The 22,335-nt window shown below is 39.4% G+C and overlaps 1 protein-coding gene across 4 annotated transcripts in view; it reads left to right on the top strand.

Moving 5' to 3' along the window:
• LOC134328744 (butyrophilin-like protein 8) overlaps positions 1–22,335 on the top strand; it is a 43,258-nt gene that overhangs the window by 10,854 nt on the left and 10,069 nt on the right. For all 4 annotated transcript variants that reach the window (XR_010014751.1, XR_010014752.1, XM_063009940.1 and 1 more), the window contains exons 3-7: positions 151–501; positions 767–1,042; positions 2,686–2,787; positions 3,136–3,168; positions 16,953–17,157. Coding sequence is in view for 2 of the 4 variants with exons in the window: in XM_063009940.1 (XP_062866010.1) it covers positions 151–501; positions 767–1,042; positions 2,686–2,787; positions 3,136–3,168; positions 16,953–17,157 (967 nt within the window). In the remaining 2 variants the exon portion in view is untranslated. The remainder of the gene's footprint in view (positions 1–150; positions 502–766; positions 1,043–2,685; positions 2,788–3,135; positions 3,169–16,952; positions 17,158–22,335) is intronic.

Raw genomic sequence — 22,335 nt, 5'->3', positions numbered from 1 at the left:
ACAAGTGGGAGCGGATGAAGGTTATCGCACCATTATATTAATAAGTAACCAATAACTGAATTAGAAGATGGGATATAAATCAAGCCACTGAGTGAACTGACTGTGATGAAAAGACATTCATGTTTGTTTTTATATTTTTTCTCTCTGCAGAAACTTTTCGGTTGGTTGGTCCAGATGTTCCTCTATATGCAGTTACTGGTTCTGATCTTGTTCTGCCTTGTTTGATTGAACCCAAAACCAGTGCAGTGGACATGAGAGTGGAGTGGTTCAGGCCAGACACAAAAAACTCACTAGTACATCTTTATACAGATCACACAGTAATTAATTTAGGGCAAATTCCATCTTACAAAGGGAGAACAGCTTTATCTGATGAGAAGCTGGAGAAAGGAGACGCCTCACTGCTGTTAGCTAATGTTCAAGTTTCTGATGAGGGGAAATACAAATGTTACATTGTCGCTGAAACCTTGTATGATGATTTCACTGTTCAAGTAAAAGTTGAAGGTATAGTAGCTGATTTATGATTAATATTGTTACATTTAAAAAAAGTATTTGGACACATTATCATAAGCTTGTTGGACAGAGGTGTTACTAGGATATTATCCTGATGTGGGCATTTGAATTGTTTGGGTGGACAACAACAAAAATATTGCATATTTTAATGCATTAATTAAAAAATTAGAAGGGGTGTCCCAATACTTGTCCATATAGTGTATTTGTGTTTATGAAAGAGGAAATACTGATACTTGATGTGTAACTTGATTTACAGCTGTTGGAACAGAGCCACTGATAACTCTGGAGAGCTTTGATCATTCAGGAGGATTCAGTCTATTGTGTGAATCTAAAAACTGGAGGCCTGAGCCAGAGGTTCTGTGGCTGGGTGATGAGGGAATCAACCTGAGTGGTGGAGTAACAGAAACACACAGAGACGGAGAATTCTTTAGTGTTCAACAACGTATCACTGTACTCAACGGTGACGCAGGCAGGTTCTACTGCAGAGTCCAACAGAGACATCACATGAAGGAGACTGAGTTGATCATCTCTAGTAAGTAGTGATTGAACTGTAGGAGCCTGTGAAGTTTGCTGTGATGATGACAGCAATACATACAGTACAGTGTCATTAAAATTGTCCTTGTCCTGATTTCTTGTGTTTAGACATTTCTGTCACTGTCACTTATTTAACCAATTAAACGCATTAAATTATTAACTAGGTTTGGTTACATATGTACAATGCCATTTTTTTAGATTCTGGGACTCTAAGAACCACAGCGTCAAACATGAAGGTGGACTTGTGAGGGTGTGTGAACAGTTAACTGCTGCAGGATCCAGAACAGGGGTGGGCAAACTTTTTGGCCGAAGGGCCACAATGGGTTTTAAAATTTTACAGAAGGGCCGGGCGATAGACTTTAACAAAGGTCGGGGTCGGTAGTGTTTGGAGTGTGCAAACTAGTGGAATTAACTGAAATGCAGGGTATGAAAGAAAGAAAAGGTGAAACAAAAGCAGGCTTTAAAGTAGTGCTGTGCGATATGACTAAAAAACTCATATCTCTTAAAGTACAATGGCAGGCCACTGCCCGTATTTTACCTTATATTGTTTATGTTCTCTTAAAAATACAAAATACTGTAGTTCTGATACATTCTGACAGAATTACAGTGTCTATTTTTGTGATGCATTTGCATTTTGACATTAAACAAACCAACAAAATCTCACTATCACATTTATGCTGTCGGTTTTACTTCAAATAAATGAGCATAAAAAAATCACAATATTTGATAAAGCTTTGCTATCACTGCAAAATGAAAGCGCACAGTAAACAGCAGAACTGCAACCCAGATCAATCACACAGCAGCAGAAAATCATAACCTCTGCGTACCTGATCCGTGTGTTAATCCATCAGGGATACAATCCACTTTTTTTCTTCTTGGCAACCATCTTGAATGTTTCAAAAATATATAAGATTCATACCCAATTGTTTTTATCCACTAATGAAAACGGTCTTTAGATTGTTTATTCTCTCGGCTTTCACAGTAAAAAGCTGATTCGTTCACTAAGCTGTCACTTATCCAACAACCAATGAACAGAGATTGAAATTGCACCCAGTATCTGAATTCGGAAGCTCTGATTGGTTTATAGAACTGTTTATCAAGGCATGACCTCGGAATCTGTTTAACAAATAAACTGTTTAATTAAGTTGTATGAGCACCACACCGTAATGAAAGAGTGAACAAAACGAATGAATCTTTACCGTAGATAAGAGCTCAGCTCCCTGATTTGATTCCAATGAATAATCCATTTGAAAAGAGTCGTCTCTGACTCGTTGACTCAGTGATTCAGTTTGCAAGCGGAGAACTTTGTACATTCTTAGCGGGCTGATCATTATGTGGCCAACGGGCCGTAGTTTGCCCACCACTGGTCTAGAACTTACCATTAATGGAGGAACAGTGAATTATTTTCATCAATCCCTGATTTGCAGATAAAGTGCAATGTAATCATGGATTATATTTAGTTTATCATTTTTTAAAATATATAAGAATGTATTATTAAAAGCAATTTTTATGTTAAAAGTTTTGTTTTCTTGAAATAAATTTCCTCCAATTAAAAGTTTTATTTCTTCATGTTTTACCAGGGGTGCCAATAATTTTGGAGCTGACTGTATTTATATTTTATTTCTTTGTTTTGTGTTTCAGATCAGATTTTCTCAGCATGGAAAACTGCTGTTATCTGTGTTTCAGTTGGAAGTTTGATCATGATCATAGGAATTGGGTTTGTAGTTTTCATGAGTTGGAAAGGTGAGAATCATCCTGAATTGTACATTTAAATGTTTTATTGTTTCATGCTACTTTTATGCTGTTCATGTTAGAAAACTTCTTTACTTCAGCCAGCAGGGCGCATTCACATGAGAAGCAGCAAAACCACCACTATGTCTGTCTCGTTGTTTCCTATGGAGTGTGGCGGTGCTGTGCACTTTTGCCGCATTGAGTCCAAAACTCTTATAACATTTTATACGTTTTTAAAGAAAAAAGATCCATAATGTTCTGCCTAATCACATTGTTACAGTTTAATTAAACCAAATATTTTTTGTTTTTGTTTTTTTTACATAAAAATGTTTTACTGTTTTTTTTTTCTTATTATTTTAGTTAAAAGATGGAGAAAGGAGTACGCTGAGAAAGGTGAATTCAGAAAATTTGTTTTATTTTGGAAGTTAATGTTTGTGAACCTGATACATGAGCTGTCAGTTCAGCTACTTTTACATTAGATTGTAACAAAACATTCAAAACAAAGACAACAGGTTAGAGAACACAGAATAAGAATCAGAAGCAAACAAAAGAAACCTAGAAAAATGATTATTAATACAGTGGTGCTTGAAAGTTTGTGAACCCTTTAGAATTTTCTATATTTCTGCATTATAAAACAGAGGAGTATGTTCAGTGACAGACTGCTGTCACTGAGCTGCTCCACAGACAGATTAAAAAGATCATTCGTCCCCAGAGCCATTAGGCTCTATAACTCCAGCATTCGTGGACAATGGGTGATCACTAAGGACTGAGCGTATATACATGTATATATGTGTACTTAAGTATATTCATACACATGCATATGTATGCTAATGTACGTATAGGTATGGCTATATTGGCCCAATCCAATGTGCAATACTTGTCACTTATCACTTTATATTTAATATTTAATCTATATTTAATCTGGACCGTGTACTGTATACTTGGAACTGCACCTTCCTGCACTTTTAATTCCATTCGGTTATGTTATTTTGTTTATTACACTCAATCCATTCTCATCATTAGTAACTGCTCTGTAGCTATGCGATACATGTAAAAATCAGGTTACATTCAATCTGTCAAAAGTGTTTGTACTTTCTAGAATTATATTGTTGTAATTTGTTTTCTTTATAGTGTGTATTTGATTTGATTTAATGTACAATGCTACTGGGACTAATTTCCTTCGGGATCAATAAAGTATCTATCTATCTATCTATCTTATCCTATCTTATCCTATCTTATCCATCTAATCTAACCATGACATTATCAGATTTTCACACAAGTCCTAAAAGTAGATAAAGAGAACCCAGTTAAACAAATGAGACAAAAATATTGTACTTGGTCATTTATTTATTGAGGAAAATGATCCAATATTACATATTTGTGAGTGGCAAAAGTATGTGAACCTTTGCTTTCAGTATCTGGTGTCACCCCCCTTTGCAGCAATAACTGCAACTAAACGTGTCCAGTAACTGTTGATCAGTCCTGCTTGAAGGAATTTTAGCCCATTCCTCCGTACAGAACAGCTTCAACTCTGGGATGTTGGTGGGTTTCCTCACATTAACTGCTCGCTTCAGGTCCTTCCACAACATTTCGATTTTATTAAGGTCAGGACTTTGACTTGGCCATTCCAAAACATTAACTTTATTCTTCTTTAACCATTCTTTGTAGAACGACTTGTGTGCTTAGGGTCATTGTCTTGCTGCATGACCCACCTTCTCTTGAGATTCAGTTTATGGACAGATGTCCTGACATTTTCCTTAAGAATTCTCTGATATAATTTAGAATTCAGAGCCGTCCTGGCCCAGATGCAGCAAAACAGGCCCAAACCACGATACTACCACCACCATGTTTCACAGATGGGATAGGGTTCTTATGCTGGAATGCAGTGTTTTCCTTTCTCCAAACATAACGCTTTTCATTTAAACCAAAAAGTTCTATTTTGGTCTCATCCGTCCACAAAACATTCTTCCAATAGCCTTCTGGCTTGTCCACGTGATCTGTAGCAAACTGCAGACGAGCAGCAATATTCTTTTTGGAGAGCAGTGGCTTTCTCCTTGCAACCCTGCCATGCACACCATTGTTGTTCAGTGTTCTCCTGATGGTGAACTCATGAACATTAACATTAGCCAATGTGAGAGAGGCCTTCAGTTGCCTAGAAGTTACCCTGGGGTCCTTTGTGACCTTGTACACAATCTGTCTGACTGTGGATTGGTGGAGTCCAAACTCTTTAGAGATGGTTTTGTAACCTTTTCCAGCCTGATGAGCATCAACAACTCTTTTTCTGAGGTCCTCAGAAATCTCCTTTGTTCGTGCCATGATACACTTCCACAAACATGTTGTGAAGAGCAGACTTTGATAGATCCCTGTCCTTTAAATAAAACAGGGTGCCCATTCACACCTGATTATCATCCCATTGATTGAAAACACCTGACTCTAATTTCACCTTCAAATTAACTGCGAATCCTAGAGGTTCACATACTTTTGCCACTCACAAATATGTAATATTGGATCATTTTCCTCAATAAATAAATGACCAAGTACAATATTTTTGTCTCATTTGTTTAACTGGGTTCTCTTTATCTACTTTTAGGACTTGTGTGAAAATCTGATTATGTTTTAGGTCATATTTATGCAGAAATATAGAAAATTCTAAAGGGTTCACAAACTTTCAAGCACCACTGTGTATGTTAACAATATGGAATATATACACAACCCCAAATCAGAAAAAGTTGGGACAGCATGGAGATTTACAGAGTCTTACATTTACTTTGAATTTAATTTGATGTCAGACAGGATGAACCTTCATTTATTACTTCATTTATTAATAAACATCCATTCCTGCATTTCAGGCCTGCAACAACACATTTCAAAAAAAGTTCTGTTTGGCTTGTTTGGTCACAAATCTCTGTATCGTCAGAGGTGAACTAACAGAATAAAAAGCAGGCCGGTCTAGTGCACTATCCCTAGTGAAAAAAAAGTGTACTTAAATGTACTTAAAATATACTAAGATTTGTCTAAGTATACAATAAATAAACTGGCAAATGTCTGTACTTATTTCAAACATGTTAAAAATATATTAATGTCATACTTTGAGAAGTAAACTTTTATCATACTATATCATATATACAAAAAGTACACTTTTAATAAATACATTACCATGAAGTATACTTTTAGTTACATTTAAGTTTAATTTAATTTAATATACTTCTCTTCAAATACAAATTTATCAGTTTATTTATTTATGAGCACTGTAATGACATATGTAGTAATACCAACCTTATATAATTATACTATTAATAAATACATTACATTTTTAGCATTTAGCAGATGCTTTAATCCAAAGCGACTTACACAATGAGTGGAACATGATGAGCAATTGAGGGTTAAGGGCCTTGCTCAAGGACCCAACAGTGGCAACTTGGTGGTGGCGGGGCTTGAACCGGCAACCTTCTGGTTACTAGTCCAGTACCTTAACCACTGAGCTATCGCTGGCCAATTACCATGAAGTATACTTGTAGTTAAAATTAACTTTCATTAAATTTAATATACAACTCAAATACTTGTTTTCATAATATATGTTTGGTATATTTCTGCAAAAAATGTTAAACAATTTGTACTTTTTAACATCAAGTTACTTGGTAAAACGTTAATAGTATTTTTGTTATTTTAAAAATATTTCATTATTCTTTAATTTTAGTATGGAAAATAAATTAATCATATCAAAGAACATATTCAGGTACTTTTTAATACTATGTTATGTGTTTTTACTTTGCATGTAATTAATGGATTTCACATGATGCTGTGATTATACTTGCAAAGAATTCACTACATAAAAATGTATTGTGTACTTGAATGAACGAGTTAAAATTTACATTCCAAGTGTATTTTAAAGTGACCAGAACAATAAAGCGTTAAATCCATAAGGTAGTATTACAACTTAGTTTATAGCGCTCCGGTGGCGCAGCGGTATAACACACTAACACTTAAGAACTGTCATGTGAAAGTTAGGGGTTCGAATCCCGCGTCTGCCAGAAGTTCGAACACCACCTCAAGATATAAAGAAATAACGATACCTGTTTCAGCTTTTTTTTGTTTTGTTTCAGATACAAAAAAAAATTATTAGATTGTTTCAGATACAATTCAGCTTTTTCTGAACTACAAAGAAGTGTTAGAATGTTTTTGCTCTAAAATAAATATATTTAAACTCTATTTTTAATGTACTCTAAGTGCACTTGAAATACTGATTAAATGTGCTTCAACTTCATTTTAAGTGTATGTGAAACAGAATTAAATACACATGCAGTAGCATACTTAAGTTGAATTAAATATACTTAAAATTGTCTCAATTTAGTACAGTTTAGTACACTTAATACAATTAAAGTTGAGCTTTTGTATTATTTTTGTACAACTAAAGTATATTAAGTACAAAAATAGTTGTTCCATTTTAGCACTCTTTAAGTGTATTGATCATTAGTTTGACAATAATACACTTTAGTGCACTTTAGCATATTGAAGATTAGTATACTTAAGTATACTTTTTTTTCACCAGGGATTACTGGGAGGATTTCTATTAAAAAAAAGCTGAAGCTTGTTTCTTCTGGTTTTTCTTGGAAATAATAAAAACATGTTTAATGTTTAATTTATATAGTGATTTTCCCAAATGCAAGGACATTTATCATAGTTGGAACATACCAATGAATATTTAACAAATGGTTTTATGGAAAAAATAGTTTTTAAAAAGCTCTGGCATTACAAAACATTTCCCCTTTTAAAAATCATTAATCTTGACGGTTCCCCTTTATTTTTGCTCCAAAATGCTTCTCATGTGAATGCACCATAAATGCATGTGAAGGTTTGTGGGGTAGGGCTGGTGGTGGTTACACATTTTATGAGTTTTTAAAGGAAAAGGATCCATAACATTCTGCCTAATCACATTGTTACAGTTTAATTCAACCAAATTTTTGTGTTTTTTTTTTACAAGAAAATGTTTTACTGTTTTTTTTCTTATTTTAGTTAACAGATGGAGAAAGGTGAATTCAGAAAATTTGTTTTATTTTGGAAGTTAATGTTCGTGAACCTGATACATGAGCTCTCAGTTCAGCTCATTTTACTTTTACGTTAGATTGTAACAAAACATTCAAAACAAAGACAACAGGTTAGAGAAAACAGAATCAGAAGCAAACAAAAGAAACCTAGAAACATGATTATTAATATATGTTAACAATATGGAATATACAGTGGGGAAAATAAGTATTTGATACACTGCCGATTTTGCAAGTTTTCCCACCTACAAAGAATGGAGAGGCCTGTAATTTTTATCGTAGGAACACTTCAACTGTGAGAGACAGAATCTAAAGAAAAATTCCAGAAAATCACATTGTATGATTTTTAAATACTTAATTTGCATTTTCTTGCATGAAATAAGTATTTGATTTGATGAATGGAAAAACAGAACTGAATATTTGGTACAGAAACCTTTACAGAGGTCAGACGTTTCCTGTAGTTCTTGACCAAGTTTTCACACACTGCAGCAGGGATTTTGGCCCACTCCTCCATACAGATCTTCTCCAGATCTTTCAGATTTCGGGGCTGTCACTGGGCAACATTGAGTTTCAGCTTCCTCCAAAGATTTTCTATGGGGTTCAGGTCTGGAGACTGGCCACTAGGCCACTCCAGGACCTTACGGAGCCACTCCTTAGTTGCCCTGGCTGTGTGTTTCAGGTCATTGTCATGCTGGAAGACCCAGCCACGACCCATCCTCAATGCTCTTACTGAGGGAAGGAGGTTGTTGGCCAAAATCTTGCGATACATGACCCCATCCATCCTCCCTTCAATACGGTGCAGTCGTCCTGTCCCCTTTGCAGAAAAGCACCCCCAAATTATGATGTTTTCACCCCCATGCTTCACGGTTGGGATGGTGTTCTTGGGGTTGTACATATCCTTCAACATGGTGAGTGGAGTTGATACCAAAAAGCTCTATTTTGGTCTCATCTGACCACATGATCTTCTCCCATGCCTCTTCTGGATCATCCAGATGGTCATTGGCAAACTTCAAACGGGCCTGGACATGTGCTGGCATGAGCAGGGGGACCTTGCGTGCCCTGCAGGATTTTAATCCATGGCGGCGTAGTGTGTTACTAACGGTAATCTTTGAGACTGTGGTCCCAGCTCTCTTCAGGTCATTGACCAGGTCCTGATCCCTGACCTTTCTCAGGATCATCCTTACCCCACGATGACAATCATCTTGTCTTTCTTCCATTTTCTAATAATTGTGCCAACAATTGTTGCCTTCTCACCAAGCTGCTTGCCTATTGTCCTGTAGCCCATCCCAGCCTTGTGCAGGTCTACAATTTTGTCCCTGGTGTCCTTAGACAGCTCTGTGGTCTTGGCTATGGTGAAGAGGTTGGAGTGTGATTGATTGAGTGTGTGGACAGGCATCTTTTATACAGGTAACGAGTTTAAACAGGTGCAATAAATACAGGTAATGAGTGCAGAATAGGAGGGCTTCTTTTTTTTTTTTTTTTTTTTTTTTTTTTTTTTTAATTGTCTATTTTTTCCCACTTTCCCCCCCCAACTTTTATCCCCATTCTAATCGTGTCCAATTACCCTGATTGTGTCCTCTATACTGATTCGACCCTTTTGCCGCCGACTGAGGATGACACTCAACTGACTTGCGCCCCCTCCGGCACGCAATCAGTACAGACTTGCATTTTTCACCTGCACAAGCTGAGTTCATACACCGAGAGATACTGCGCACAGAGGGTCACACCCCCCTCAATGTTATTCCTCAGCCCTGTGCAGGCGCCGTCAGTCAACCAGCAGGGGCCGCAGTTGTACCAGTTATGAGGACCTATGATCCAACTCTACCTCTAAGCCCCTGAACAACAGCCAAATGTTGTTCATACTGCCGCCCAACCCAGTCGGAAAGGTAGAGCTGAGTTTCGATACGATGTATCTAGAAACCCAACTCTGGTGCGCTAGCATACTTTACCGCTGCGCCACCTGAGCGGCCCGAACAGGAGGGCTTCTTAAAGAAAAACTAACAGGTCTGTGAGAGCCAGAATTCTTGCTGGTTGGTAGGTGATCAAATACTTATTTCATGCAATAAAATGCTAATTAATTATTTAAAAATCATACAATGTGATTATCTGGATTTTTTTTTCATTCTGTTTCTCACAGTTGAAGTGTACCTACGATAAAAATTGCAGGCCTCTCCATTCTTTGTAGGTGGGAAAACTTCGGCAGTGTATCAAATACTTATTTCCCCCACTGTATATACAGCCCCAAATCAGAAAAAGTTGGGACAGCATGGAGATTTACAGAGTCTGACATTTACTTTGAATTTAATTTGATGTCAGACAGGATGAACCTGAGATATTTTATGTTTTATCTGCTCAACATCATTTAGTAACAAACATCCATTCCTGCATTTCAGGCCTGCAATAACACATTCCAAAAAAAGTTCTGTTTGGCTTGTTTGGTCACAAATCTCTGTATCAGGATAAAAAGTGCACTATTACTGGGAGGATTTCTATTCAAATAAAGCTGAAGTAGCTGTGAAACAGATACCATGACATCACTGGTTTGTTTCTTCTGGTTTTTCTTGGAAATAATAAAAACAGTATGTTTCATTTATATAGTGATTTTCCCAAACGCAAGGACATTTATCATAGTTGGAACATAACAATGAATATTTAAAAAATGGTTTTATGGAAAACTGATATTTTTACATCAGGTTGTAACTAGAGATGCATGAGTATCGATACTAGTATCGGGTATCGGCCCGATACCGCGCTCATTAACTCGTACTCGTACTCGCAAACGAGGCTCCGATACTAAACATCCGATACCTTGTGCCTAGTGCACGTTGCTGCGTTAACGCAGGGATTTTCAACCTGTGGGGCGCAGATTTTTTTACTTCTAAAACTAAAGCAATTAATTTTTCACCCACGGGAGTATTATTCTTACTGACCACACTCACACGCACGTTTAATGTTATTTAGTTCCGTTTGACAAAAAAAAAAACTTTAAAATAGGGCTAACAGTGAAGATAACCGGTTACAAAAGCAGCGACCGCTGTTATAGGACGTGTTTGTGTTCAATACTCTGTTTACAGTGTCGATACAAGTGATTCAGGAGTCGACTCATTTTCAGTGCAGCGTAAGTTTCTTTTCTCAGTCGTCTCTCCGTGTTTACTGTTATAATGAATGATACGGTTGTAAATAAACACCAACTACTACAGAACATTCTGTGTGACTCGCTTACATTATAAAGCTCAGGCTTAATTATACTGGTTATTACCACAGAGCGGGAGCCGACTCAGAGTCGTTTACGATTTACCGAGGTGAACCACGAATGTACAATAGAATCGACTCAGATGGGATCGGACTGTATTATCTTTTTAAAGTAAATATTTCAATCAGCAGAATCGCATCGCATGTATGATGTGCACAACATAAATTACGTGTGTTTATTAATGAACGTTTACGTTAGCTTGTCAGAAGCTTTCTCAATGATGTCTGGGCGGTGTTTTTGTTTTCTTTTTTCTCTTTACAAGTGATGGCAACCCAAGCAACTGTTCCACTGCACTATTTTACACTAAAAACTACACTATTCCATAATGCTCCAGATTGCATCATTCTAAATAGGTATCGGTATCGGCGAGTACAAAAATACATGTACTTGTACTCGTACCCGGTTGGGAAAAAATTGGATTGATGCATCCCTAGTTGTAACAAAACATTCCAAAAAAATAGAACAGAGAATAACAACATATAATTACTGTTTATCTAGATATCAGAGTTAAAAACAGCACTTATACATCTGTTTAACTCTTCTCCAGCTGCTTCAACATGTACTTTCCATTTTGTTCTTTAGTTCCGTTCTGTTTTCCTACAATCTTTTGTGTTTGGCTTTTTGGTCACTGCATTACTGCAGAGGTGAACTAACTGGATAAAAAAATTGTCTGCACTGTTCACACTACTGGGAGGATTTCTATTAAAATGAGGCTGAAGTAGCTGTGAAACAGATACCAGGACATCATTGGCTGTTTTTTAATATAGCGCCTTTTCCAAGCTAAAGAACACTTTACAATGGTTGGAACATACAAATAAATATTTAAAAACACAAGCCTTTATATGTAGATAATGACTTTTTTTTTAGTCTTTCATTTAAAAAAAATTTAAATTAAAGAATCGTTAATCTTTGTGCTCTGGAGCTTGTGTTCCACGCCCCCCTCTCCGGGAGCACACTGTCTCCTGCCACACCCCTGTTCCTGATTGGTGCATTTGAACTAATTGGTCTCAGCTGCCCTCTATTTAAGAGGTTAGCAGGAGACAGACACTGGGAACTGTTGAACTATTTTGGCTAGGTTTGGCTCTGTATGGCTGAGGTCTCTCGTCTCTCGTCTCTCTTCTCTCTTCTCTCTTCTCTCTTCAGGTTAAGTCATGTTTCCAAGTCATGTTTCCAAGTCATGTTTCCAAGTCATGTTTCCAAGTCATGTTTCCAAGTCATGTTTCCAAGTCATGTTTCCAAGTCATGTTTCCAAGTCATGTTTCCTAGCTATTGTTCCTAGTCATGTTCCTAGCTATTGTTCCTAGTCATGTTCCTAGCCATGTTCCTAGCTTTAGTTTGTTACGACTAATCTTTTTCTCGAGAGGCCCTGAAGAAGCAGTCAGAGAATCCAGAAAGTACTCTTCAAAAACACTTTATTAAGTGTAAGGAATGATCTGTGAAAATATGTCAGAGCTAAGCAGATCGGCGTTCCTCTCTCATCTAGAAAATCACCAGCCAAGAAAAGAGAGCGTGCTTCTGGGCTCGTGGCCTTTTAAACTAAACTAGGCTCCTCCTCCTCCACTACTGGTGGAGCCAATGAAACGTGCTAAAAAGGCCCAGGCCCCCTAGGTGGGGGTCTGGAGGAACTCCGCCAAGAGATCATGGCAGACGCCATTTTGAACAAAGGGCCATGCGGCATAAATGTCGTAAAACTTGGAAAATGCCGTAAAACTTCCCATATTGAATTTATGTTTAATAATGATGTTTAATAATGATGTTATGTTCCAAAAATTCTAACAATTTCCTAGCCATGTTCCTAGCTTTAGTTCCTAGCCATGTTCCTAGCTTTAGTTACTAGCCATGTTCCTAGCTTTAGTTACTAGCCATGTTGCTAGTTCTTTGTTACTAGCCATGTTATGCTAGCTATTATTTTTAGCTCTCGTTACTAGCTACACTACTAGCTCTTGTGTTTAGCTCTTGTGTTTAGCCCTCGTTACTAGCTATGTTACTAGCTCTTGTGTTTAGCTCTCGTTACTAGCTACGTTACTAGCTCTTGTGTTTAGCCCTCGTTACTAGCTCTTGTGATTAGCTTTTGTTACTAATAAATTCTTAGTTTGTCTGCATCTCTGCGTGTGTCCGCCACTTCTGTCTTGTCCTAAGCCCCTGTGACATAATAGTTCACCCTTTTTTTTTTTTATTCTTTTTTTTTTTTTTTTTATATTTTTCCCATTTTTCTCCCCCTTTAGCGCATCCAATTGTTCAGTCTGCATCGTGCTTCCTCTCTGTCTATGCCGAACTCTGCCCTGACAGGAGATCGAAGCTAACCAACATCCCCTCCGAAACACTGGCAGCAGCCGGATGCATCTTTGCCACCCACACTGATGAGTTTGGCGCCACCTAGCGTTGCATGCGGAGAGACACACCCTAAGGGCACTCTTTCCTCATCTCTTATGTAGGTGCCTCTTAATCAGCCAGCAGAGGTCGTAATCGCATTCTGACAGAGAGAGACCCACCCCCTCCGGTCTCCAATCCCACCCCCCCCCCCCCACCTGAACAACAGGCCAATCGTTGTTCATATAGCCGCCCAGCCTTCGACCGGCTGATAGCAGAGCTGGATTCGAAACGACGCACTTTCGAAATCCAGCTCTGGTTGCAGCGCGTGTTTTTACCGCTGCGCCACCTGAGCGGCTCATAGTTCCCCCTTTTAAGGACACAGCGAGATGGTTTATGTTCCAGGCTTCCCTGAATTTGGCTCCATGAGGTTCCCTCAAACATTCCCGCTTAGTAGGCCAGCACCCTATGATGGAAGTGACCCTTGGTTCGAGGGCTTCCTTCTTCAGAGCCAGCTCTACCTGCAAGACCTTCTTGACCCTCAGCCTACTGAGACACAGAAGGTGTTGTTCATGATGCCAAAGCTGAAGGGTGCTGCTCAAGAATGGGCAAGGCAGCTCTGGTCTGATAAGGGTGCTGAGCTGAACTCGGTTGAAGTCTTTGAGGGCCTCATGAGAGCCAAATTTCCAGGAAAAAAAACCTTATGTGTTTGGGATAGGGAAGTTCACTCAACCTCCCATACCCATTGGAGACGCTACACGCAGCAAAGCGCCCACTGCAGCTTATACCCGGCATCCAGTGCCCACTGGGGAGGTGGAATTTCCCCCGGGGCCCACTGCTGATGTGGTCCGGGTGCCAGTGCCCGCTACTTATGCTCGTGATCATCCCACATCCACATTAGGATCCAGTCAGGATCATTTGTTTTGTGATGCTTCTTGTAGTGACCCCAAGGGCTCCAGGGGTCTTTCTGTTTGTTCACCGGCTCCAGTTTCAGGTACTCAAGTTCGGGTGAGTCATCTGCCGGTTCCGTCTGTTTTAATGACTCCTAGTCAGTCTGAGACTTTGTGTAGTCCAGTTAATTCTGTTAGTCCGTCGATCTTGCCTGTTTCTAGTCCGTCTGCCCAGATCTGTCCTGGGTCCAAGTCAGGTTCAGTAAGTCCTAGGTTGTCTGATCATGCTTGTTTAGTCAGCCAGCCTGTCATGTCTTGTCCGTCTGTCCAAGTCCGTTATGTCTCTAAGTCAGGTTCCATGCGTTTTAGTTTGTCTAGTCCTGTTCCGTGTTCATCTGTCTCTGTCGGTTCTAGGTGTCAGTCAGCAGGTCAGGGTTTCAAAAATGGTCTGTTTGAACGTTCGGGCCCTCCTGCCACCCAGACAGAGTCGAACAGTTCCAAGTCCTCTCCAGTTCTGTTTCCTGTCAAAGTTCCAAGCTTTATGTTCCAGCCTGCAGAGTTCAAGCCACAGTCTACTACAGACAATTCTCCTTCAGCTCTGCTGCTGCCGGCTCCAGGTTCCAAGCAGCTGATTCATGACACTCCTCCAGGGTTAAAGCAGCTGATTCAAGAAGCCTCTCCAGGTTCCAAGCAGCTGAGTCAAGAAATCTCTTCAGGTTCCAAACAGCTGATTCAAGAAGCTTCTCCAGGTTCCAAGCAGCAGATTCAAGAAGCTTCTCCAGGTTCCAAGCAGCTGAGTCAAGAAACCTCTTCAGGTTCCAAGCAGCTGATTCAAAACGTCCCTCCAGGGTTCAAGCAGCTGATTCAAGGCGTCCCTCCAGGGTTCATGCAGCTGATTCAAGGCGTCCCTTCAGGGTTCAAGCAGCTCGTTCAGGATGCTTCTTCAGGGTCCAAGCAGCTGATTTCCGATGCTTCTCCAGTGTTTTCACAGCTGACTTCGGACGCCTCTCCAGTGTTTTCGCAGCTGGTTAATGATGTTTCTCCAGTGTTTTCACAGCTGACTTTGGACGCCTCTCCAGGGTCCTCACAGCTGATTCAAGGAGTTTATCTAGGGTCCTCGCAGCTGACTCCGGACGCCTCTTCTCAAGGGTCCTCGCAGCTGACTCCGGACGCCTCTTCTCAAGGGTCCTTGCAGCTGACTCCCGAAGCCTCTTTGCCAGGCTCCACGCAGCTGACTCCCGAAGCCTCTTTGCCAGGCTCCACGCAGCTGACTCCCGAAGCCTCTTCGCCAGACTCCACGCAGCTGACTCCCGAAGCCTCTTCGCCAGACTCCACGCAGCTGACTCCCGAAGCCTCTTCGCCAGGCTCCATGCAGCTGACTCCCGATGCCTCTTCGCCAGGGTCCACGTCTGCACTTCTAGATGGGATTCCAGTCCTCACGTTGGCGCCCCCTGACGACGTTTCTGTTTCCATGTTGGCGTCCCCTGACGACGTTTCTGTTTCCATGTTGGTGCTCCCAGATGGCGCTTCTGTTTCCTCGTTGGCGCTCCCCGATGGCGCTCCTGTTCCCGAGTTGGCGCACTCCGATGGCGCTCCTGTTCCCGAGTTGGCGCACTCCGATGGCGCTCCTGTTCCCCCTGTTCCCCGCTCCTGTAACACTTGAAGCCTCTGTGTGCTCTGGAGCTTGTGTGCCACGCCCCCCTCTCCGGGAGCACACGCTGTCTCCTGCCACACCCCTGTTCCTGATTGGTTCAAATAATCAGCTGCCCTCTATTTAAGAGGTTAGCAGGAGACAGACACTGGGAACTATTGAACTATTTTAGCTAGGTTTGGCTCTGTATGGCTGAGGTCTCTGGTCTCTCTTCAGGTTAAATCATGTTTCCAAGTCATGTTTCCGGCTATTGTTCCTAGTCATGTTCCTAGCTATTGTTCCTAGTCATGTTCCTAGCTATTGTTCTTAGTCATGTTCCTAGCTATTGTTCCTAGTCATGTTCCTAGCTATTGTTACTAGCCATGTTCCTAGCTTTAGTTACTAGCCATGTTGCTAGTTCTTTGTTACTAGCCATGTTATGCTAGCTCTTATGTTTAGCTCTCGTTACTAGCTACGCTACTAGCTCTTGTGTTTAGCTCTTGTGTTTAGCCCTCGTTACTAGCTATGTTACTAGCTCTTGTGTTTAGCTCTCGTTACTAGCTACGTTACTAGCTCTTGTGTTTAGCTCTTGTGTTTAGCCCTCATTACTAGCTATGTTACTAGCTCTCGTTACTAGTTATGTTACTAGCTCTTGTGTTTAGCTCTTGTTACTAGCTATGTTACTAGCTCTTGTGATTAGCTTTTGTTACTAATAAATTCTTAGTTTGTCTGCATCTCTGCGTGTGTGTCCGCCCCTTCTGTCTTGTCCTAAGCCCCAGTGACAATCTTCTCCTTTATGTTTGTTGCAAAATGTTTTTGGGAAAATGTTCTGTTTAAACAGTGCACATGGAGATGAACTTGTGATCTGTTTATTAACTGAGTCAAAGCCCCAACCAACCACTACCTTTTTTTTTACTGTGCTGGTTATTACATATTTGTGAAAAACTTGAACACCCAGATATGTGTTCGGCTGAGTTGTATATCATTTTTATATTAATATTAAATGAAGTTAGTCAGTCCACTGACTAAATGACCTGAATGATCTTTTTTAGTGCTTGAAGTCCAAACATCCCTAAAAAAGCCTGGTGATAATCGTCTACATGGAGTTGATTTTTCTCCTGTTCAGTGGGCAGCGGTGGTGGTTGCTTTATGTAACTCAGATAAGGAGCTGGAAGAGTTTAACCTGAAGAAATACATGTCGTCAGATGAAGGGGTTCGAAGACTGCGGCCAGTGATTCAATCAACAAAAGGAGCTGTGTGAGTATTTAAATTAAAAATACTTTACTGACCACCAGTGTGATTTTGTTCTGACTCACATCACTTTGCAGTGTTTAAATAACAGTTTTATTTATTGAAGAACAAATGCTGTTTAGCCCTGCCTGACCTTGTGTGAAAAATTAACTACGGCCTGTGGGCCACATACAGCCCGTTAGGGTGTTTGATCTGGTCCGTTAAGAATTTACAAAATTCTCCGCTTGCAAACTGAATCACTGAGCCAACAAGTCAGAGATAACTCTTTTCAAATGGATTATTCATTGGAATTGAATCAGTGAGCTGAGATCTTATCTACGGTAAAGATTCATTCGTTTTGTTCACACTTTCATTTCATTATGGTGTCGTGCTCATACAACTTGAAACAGTTCATTTATTAAAGAGATTCCAGGTCATGCCTTGATAAACAGTTCTATAAACCAATCAGAGCTTCCAAAATTCAGATACTGGATGGAATTTCAATCTCTATGTTCATTGGTTGTTGGATAAGTGACAGCTTAGTGAATGAATCAGCTTTTTACCACGAAAGCCGAGAGAATAAACAATCTAAGACGGTTTTCATTAGTGGATAAAAACAATTGAGTATGAATCTTATATATACTGTAAACATTCAAGATGGTTGCCAAGAAGAAAAAAGTGGATTGTATCCCTGATGGATTAACACACGGATCAGGTACACAGAGGTTATGATTTTCTGCTGCTGTGTGATTGATCTGGGTTCTGCTGTTTACTGAGCGCTTTTATTTTGATAGCAAAGCTTTATCAAATATTGTGATTTTTTTTATGCTCATTTATTTGAAGTAAAACCGACAGCATAAATGTGATTGTGAGATTCTGCTGGTTTGTTTAATGTCAAAATGCAAATGCATCACAAAAAATAAACACTGTAATTCTGTCAGACTGTATCTGAACTACAGTATTTTGTGTTTTTAAGAGAACATAAACAATATAAGGTAAAATACGGGCAGTGGCCTGCCATTGTACTTTTAGTTTACGTTATATCATATGGTATATCGCCACTTCTCAAAAGCATATCGAGATATGAGTTTTTTAGTCATATCGCACAGCCCTAATTTAAAGCCTGATTTTGTTTCACCTTTTTTTCTTTAATACCTTGCATTTCAGTTGATTCCACTTGTTTGCACACTCCAAACACTAGGGCTTTGTTAAAGTCTATCGCCCGGCCCTTCTGTAAAATTTTAAAACCCAGTGTGGCCCTTCAGTGAAAAGGTTTGTCCACCCCTGAGTTAACCAAATTTAATTGTCACTTGGGTTCAATTTCACTAACCACACCCAGGCATGAACATGAATTTCTCACAGGTGAAAAAGTTTAAGTTTAAACTTATTATTTAAATACAGCTTATTTTACTCAAATATTTTGATTTAAAATAATGGTTGAACAGATCATTAAAGGGATAAAAGTGCCACACGTTTTGTTAAACTCTCTTGAGTTTTGCTTTAAATTAATTATGCCAAAATTATTTTTTTGTTATTGAAATATACTACCCAATTAAAAAAATGGGACAGTATAGAAAATGCAAATAAAATAGATGCAGTGTTTCTTACATTTACATTGACTCACATTCTAAAAACTTTGGAACAGGAACATTTAGGGCTAGTAATAAGTTAAAAAAACAACTAAATAATGTCATGATTTCAAACAGGTGATGTCAACAGTTGATTATGATCATGAATTGGCACAAATCATGTTCAGATGAAAGGAAGAAAACAGGTTAATTGTTAAGGTGGTTTACAGGCTTAAAAGAACAATCTTTATATTTAAAATGACCGCTTCCATTTATACTAACAGCATTTACTTTTACTTCTACTTTTAATATTTAAGTACATTTAATATCAAATTACTTTTGATACTTACATTAAACATCATACTTCTAGACTTTTACTCAAGTAATATTCTAAAAGGTGACTTTTACTTCTATCAAAGTAAATTTCTGGTAAGATACTTGTACTTTTACTCAAGTATGACCTTCCGGTACTTTATACACCACTGCTGGTTTGTGATAAACTTATACATTATTGTGCAAAAATTTGACACCCCGAGCCTACATTTGTTTATTAGATTTTGTAAGTGAGCTTTTCTGGTCTCCTAAAAACAAACGGTGATGAAAGGTTTAGCGATACCACGTCCAAAAATGCATGTCAACAACTAGCGAGCGATCAAAGTTTGTGCGGTAATATCAAGCATAAAATCAAGAACAAAAAAATGATTGAATCTGAGTGAATTTGGCTACGTGAGCAGCATGGATTGTTCTATAGTGAGTTGGAGGTTAATAAATATTGTTTAGAATGCAGCGTTGGTGTTATGCTTTGTAGAGATGATAAGGTCAGAAATAATGTAAAACTTGTGTGCTGATGCATTTCGATATAAACTATATTACGCCCCTGTCCCACCTGTTTATAACTTCTCCTTTGCTTTTTCACTCACACTGTATATTGCGTTCTTGGCTGTTAGCCAATGATGCTGTAAGCACTCACTGCCTGTTGGGCAACTGATATTCAGATATCTGACATGCTAAAAATCTCGCTTTGGTCACCAAGCGCAAGCACTCAGTTGTTGAGTAGTTCACACATAGCGATTGAGAGCCGTTTCGATTGCTGAGCAAACGGCAAGTTGCTTCCGAGCCGACAAATCCAGCACTGACCAGTCACCAGTCATGTCATTAGAGGCTAGAAGTATCAGAAAGCAGCACATGATTCCATGTGCTAAAGAGACTTAAATGCAAAACAAAGATGCATACGGCATGCTGCCCACGTGTCGGCAGGGACGTGGGTTAGCTTCTATCTTCTCGGTCTAGGTACAGCGAAGGAGGTGTATAAATAGCTTATATTTAATTCACTCGGAGACCAGTGTTGTAATCCAGCTCTGTTTATTATGCTTCCGAACTCTCCTTACACTTCCTTATTACGCACCCACAGAACTCTGGGTAATGTCGTTCTCACCATACAAAAAGTGTCAGATCTTAAAATGTGTCTAAAAGTAACATTCAATTTAGTAATTAAAATTTTAATGCTAACTATTTTTGTACCACCTACTAACGTGCAGTTTGCTAATTTTACTGAGTATTAAATCTGATGTTAAAAGGTGGAATCATCAACCACTGAGCACCAAAAACATCAGGACTAAATATGACAAAGACTCAGGAGTTTCAGCAGTAAAGTACACTAGATCACTTTTGCTGAGATCTGAGGATGATAGCATAAAGTGAATTGATCTGACTGATGTGTAATTATATAAATGTTTGATTAATAAGTTAATCACACAAACACTAATAGTTAAAAGTACGAAACTGAGAAGGTGCAGAACTACAGTGCTGCAGTCGGATCTCAAAATGTGTCTGAAATTAACATTAATTTAGTTAAGTAAATATAATGCTAACAGTTTCTGCACCACCTACTAACTTGCAATCTGCTGATTATACTGAGTAGAAAATGTAATTTGAAATGGTGAAAATTATCAACCACAGAGCTCCAAATACATCAGGACTAAATAATGATGTTCAGTAATAAAGAGAGAAATGTAATAATAATAAACAATCTTTTTAAATAAAGACACTCATGTTAGCATGAACAGGGCACTCGGGTGATTCAGCGGTAAAGTACACTAGTTTACTTTTGCTGAGGTCTGAGGATGTTAGCATCAGTGGCGATTTCTCTAAGACTGCAAGGAAAGCTCAGCTTCCCCTAAAATGTCAAAAATTAAATGGTCGAATACAGTGGGGCAAAAAAGTATTTAGTCAGCCACTGATTGTGCAAGTTCTCCTACTTAGAAAGATGAGATTGGTCTGTAATTTTCATCACAGGTACACTTCAACTATGAGAGACAAAATGAGAACAAAAAATCCAGGAAATCACATTGTAGGATTTTTAAAGAATTTACTTGTAAATTATGGTGGAAAATAAGTATTTGGTCACCCACAAACAAGCAAGATTTCTGGCTCTCACAGACCTGTAACTTCTTCTTTAAGAAGCTCTTCTGTCCTCCACTCGTTACCTGTATTAATGGCACCTGTTTGACCTCATTATCTGTATAAAAGACACCTGTCCACAGCCTCAAACAGTCAGACTCAAAACTCAACCATGGCCAAGACCAAAGAGCTGTCGAAGGACACCAGGAAGAAAATTGTAGACCTGCACCAGGCTGGGAAGAGTGAATCTACAATAGGCAGGCAGGTTGGTGTGAATAAATCAACTGTGGGAGCAACTGTAAGAAAATGGAAGACATACAAGACCATTGATAATCTCCCTCGATCTGGGGCCCCACGCAAGATCTCATTCCGTGGGGTCAAAATGATCATGAGAACGGTGAGCAAAAATCCCAGAACTACATGGAGGGAACTGATGAATGACCTGCAGAGAGCTGGGACCATCAGTAACACACTACGCCGAGAGGGACTCAAATCCTGCAGTGCCAGGCGTGTCCCCCTGCTTAAGCCAGTACATGTCCAGGCCCATCTGAAGTTTGCCAGAGAGCATATGGATGATCCAGAAGAGGATTGGGAGAATATCATGTGGTCAGATGAAACCAAAATGGAACTTTTTGGTAAAAACTCAACTCGTCGTGTTTGGAGGAAGAAGAATGCTGAGTTGCATCCCAAGAACACCATACCTACTGTGAAGCATGGGGGTGGAAACATCATGCTTTGGGGCTGTTTTTCTGCAAAGGGGACAGGACGACTGATCCGTGTTAAGGGAACGGGGCCATGTATCGTGAGATTTTAAGCCAAAACCTCCTTCCATCAGTGAGAGCATAGAAGATGGAACGTGGCTGGGTCTTCCAGCATGACAGTGATCCCAAACACACCGCTCAGGCAATGAAGGAGTGGCTCCGTAAAAAGCATTTCAAGGTCCTGGAGTGGCCTATCCAGTCTCCAGACCTCAACCCCATAGAAAATTTGTGGAGGGAGTTGAAAGTCCGTGTTGCCCAGCGACAGCCCCAAAACATCACTGCTCTAGAGGAGATCTGCATGGAGGAATGGGCCAAAATACCAGCTACAGTGTGTGCAAACCTGGTGAAGACTTACAGGAAACGTTTGACCTCTGTCATTGCCAACAAAGGTTATGTTACAAAGTATTGAGTTGAACTTTTGTTATTGACCAAATACTTATTTTCCACCATAATTTACAAATAAATTCTTAAAAAAT

Source organism: Trichomycterus rosablanca, chromosome 15 (genome assembly GCF_030014385.1).
Source record: "Trichomycterus rosablanca isolate fTriRos1 chromosome 15, fTriRos1.hap1, whole genome shotgun sequence".
Classification (NCBI taxonomy): Eukaryota; Metazoa; Chordata; class Actinopteri; order Siluriformes; family Trichomycteridae; genus Trichomycterus; species Trichomycterus rosablanca.
Note: the sequence above shows the minus strand (reverse complement) of the source record. Positions and strands in the feature narration are given on the sequence as shown.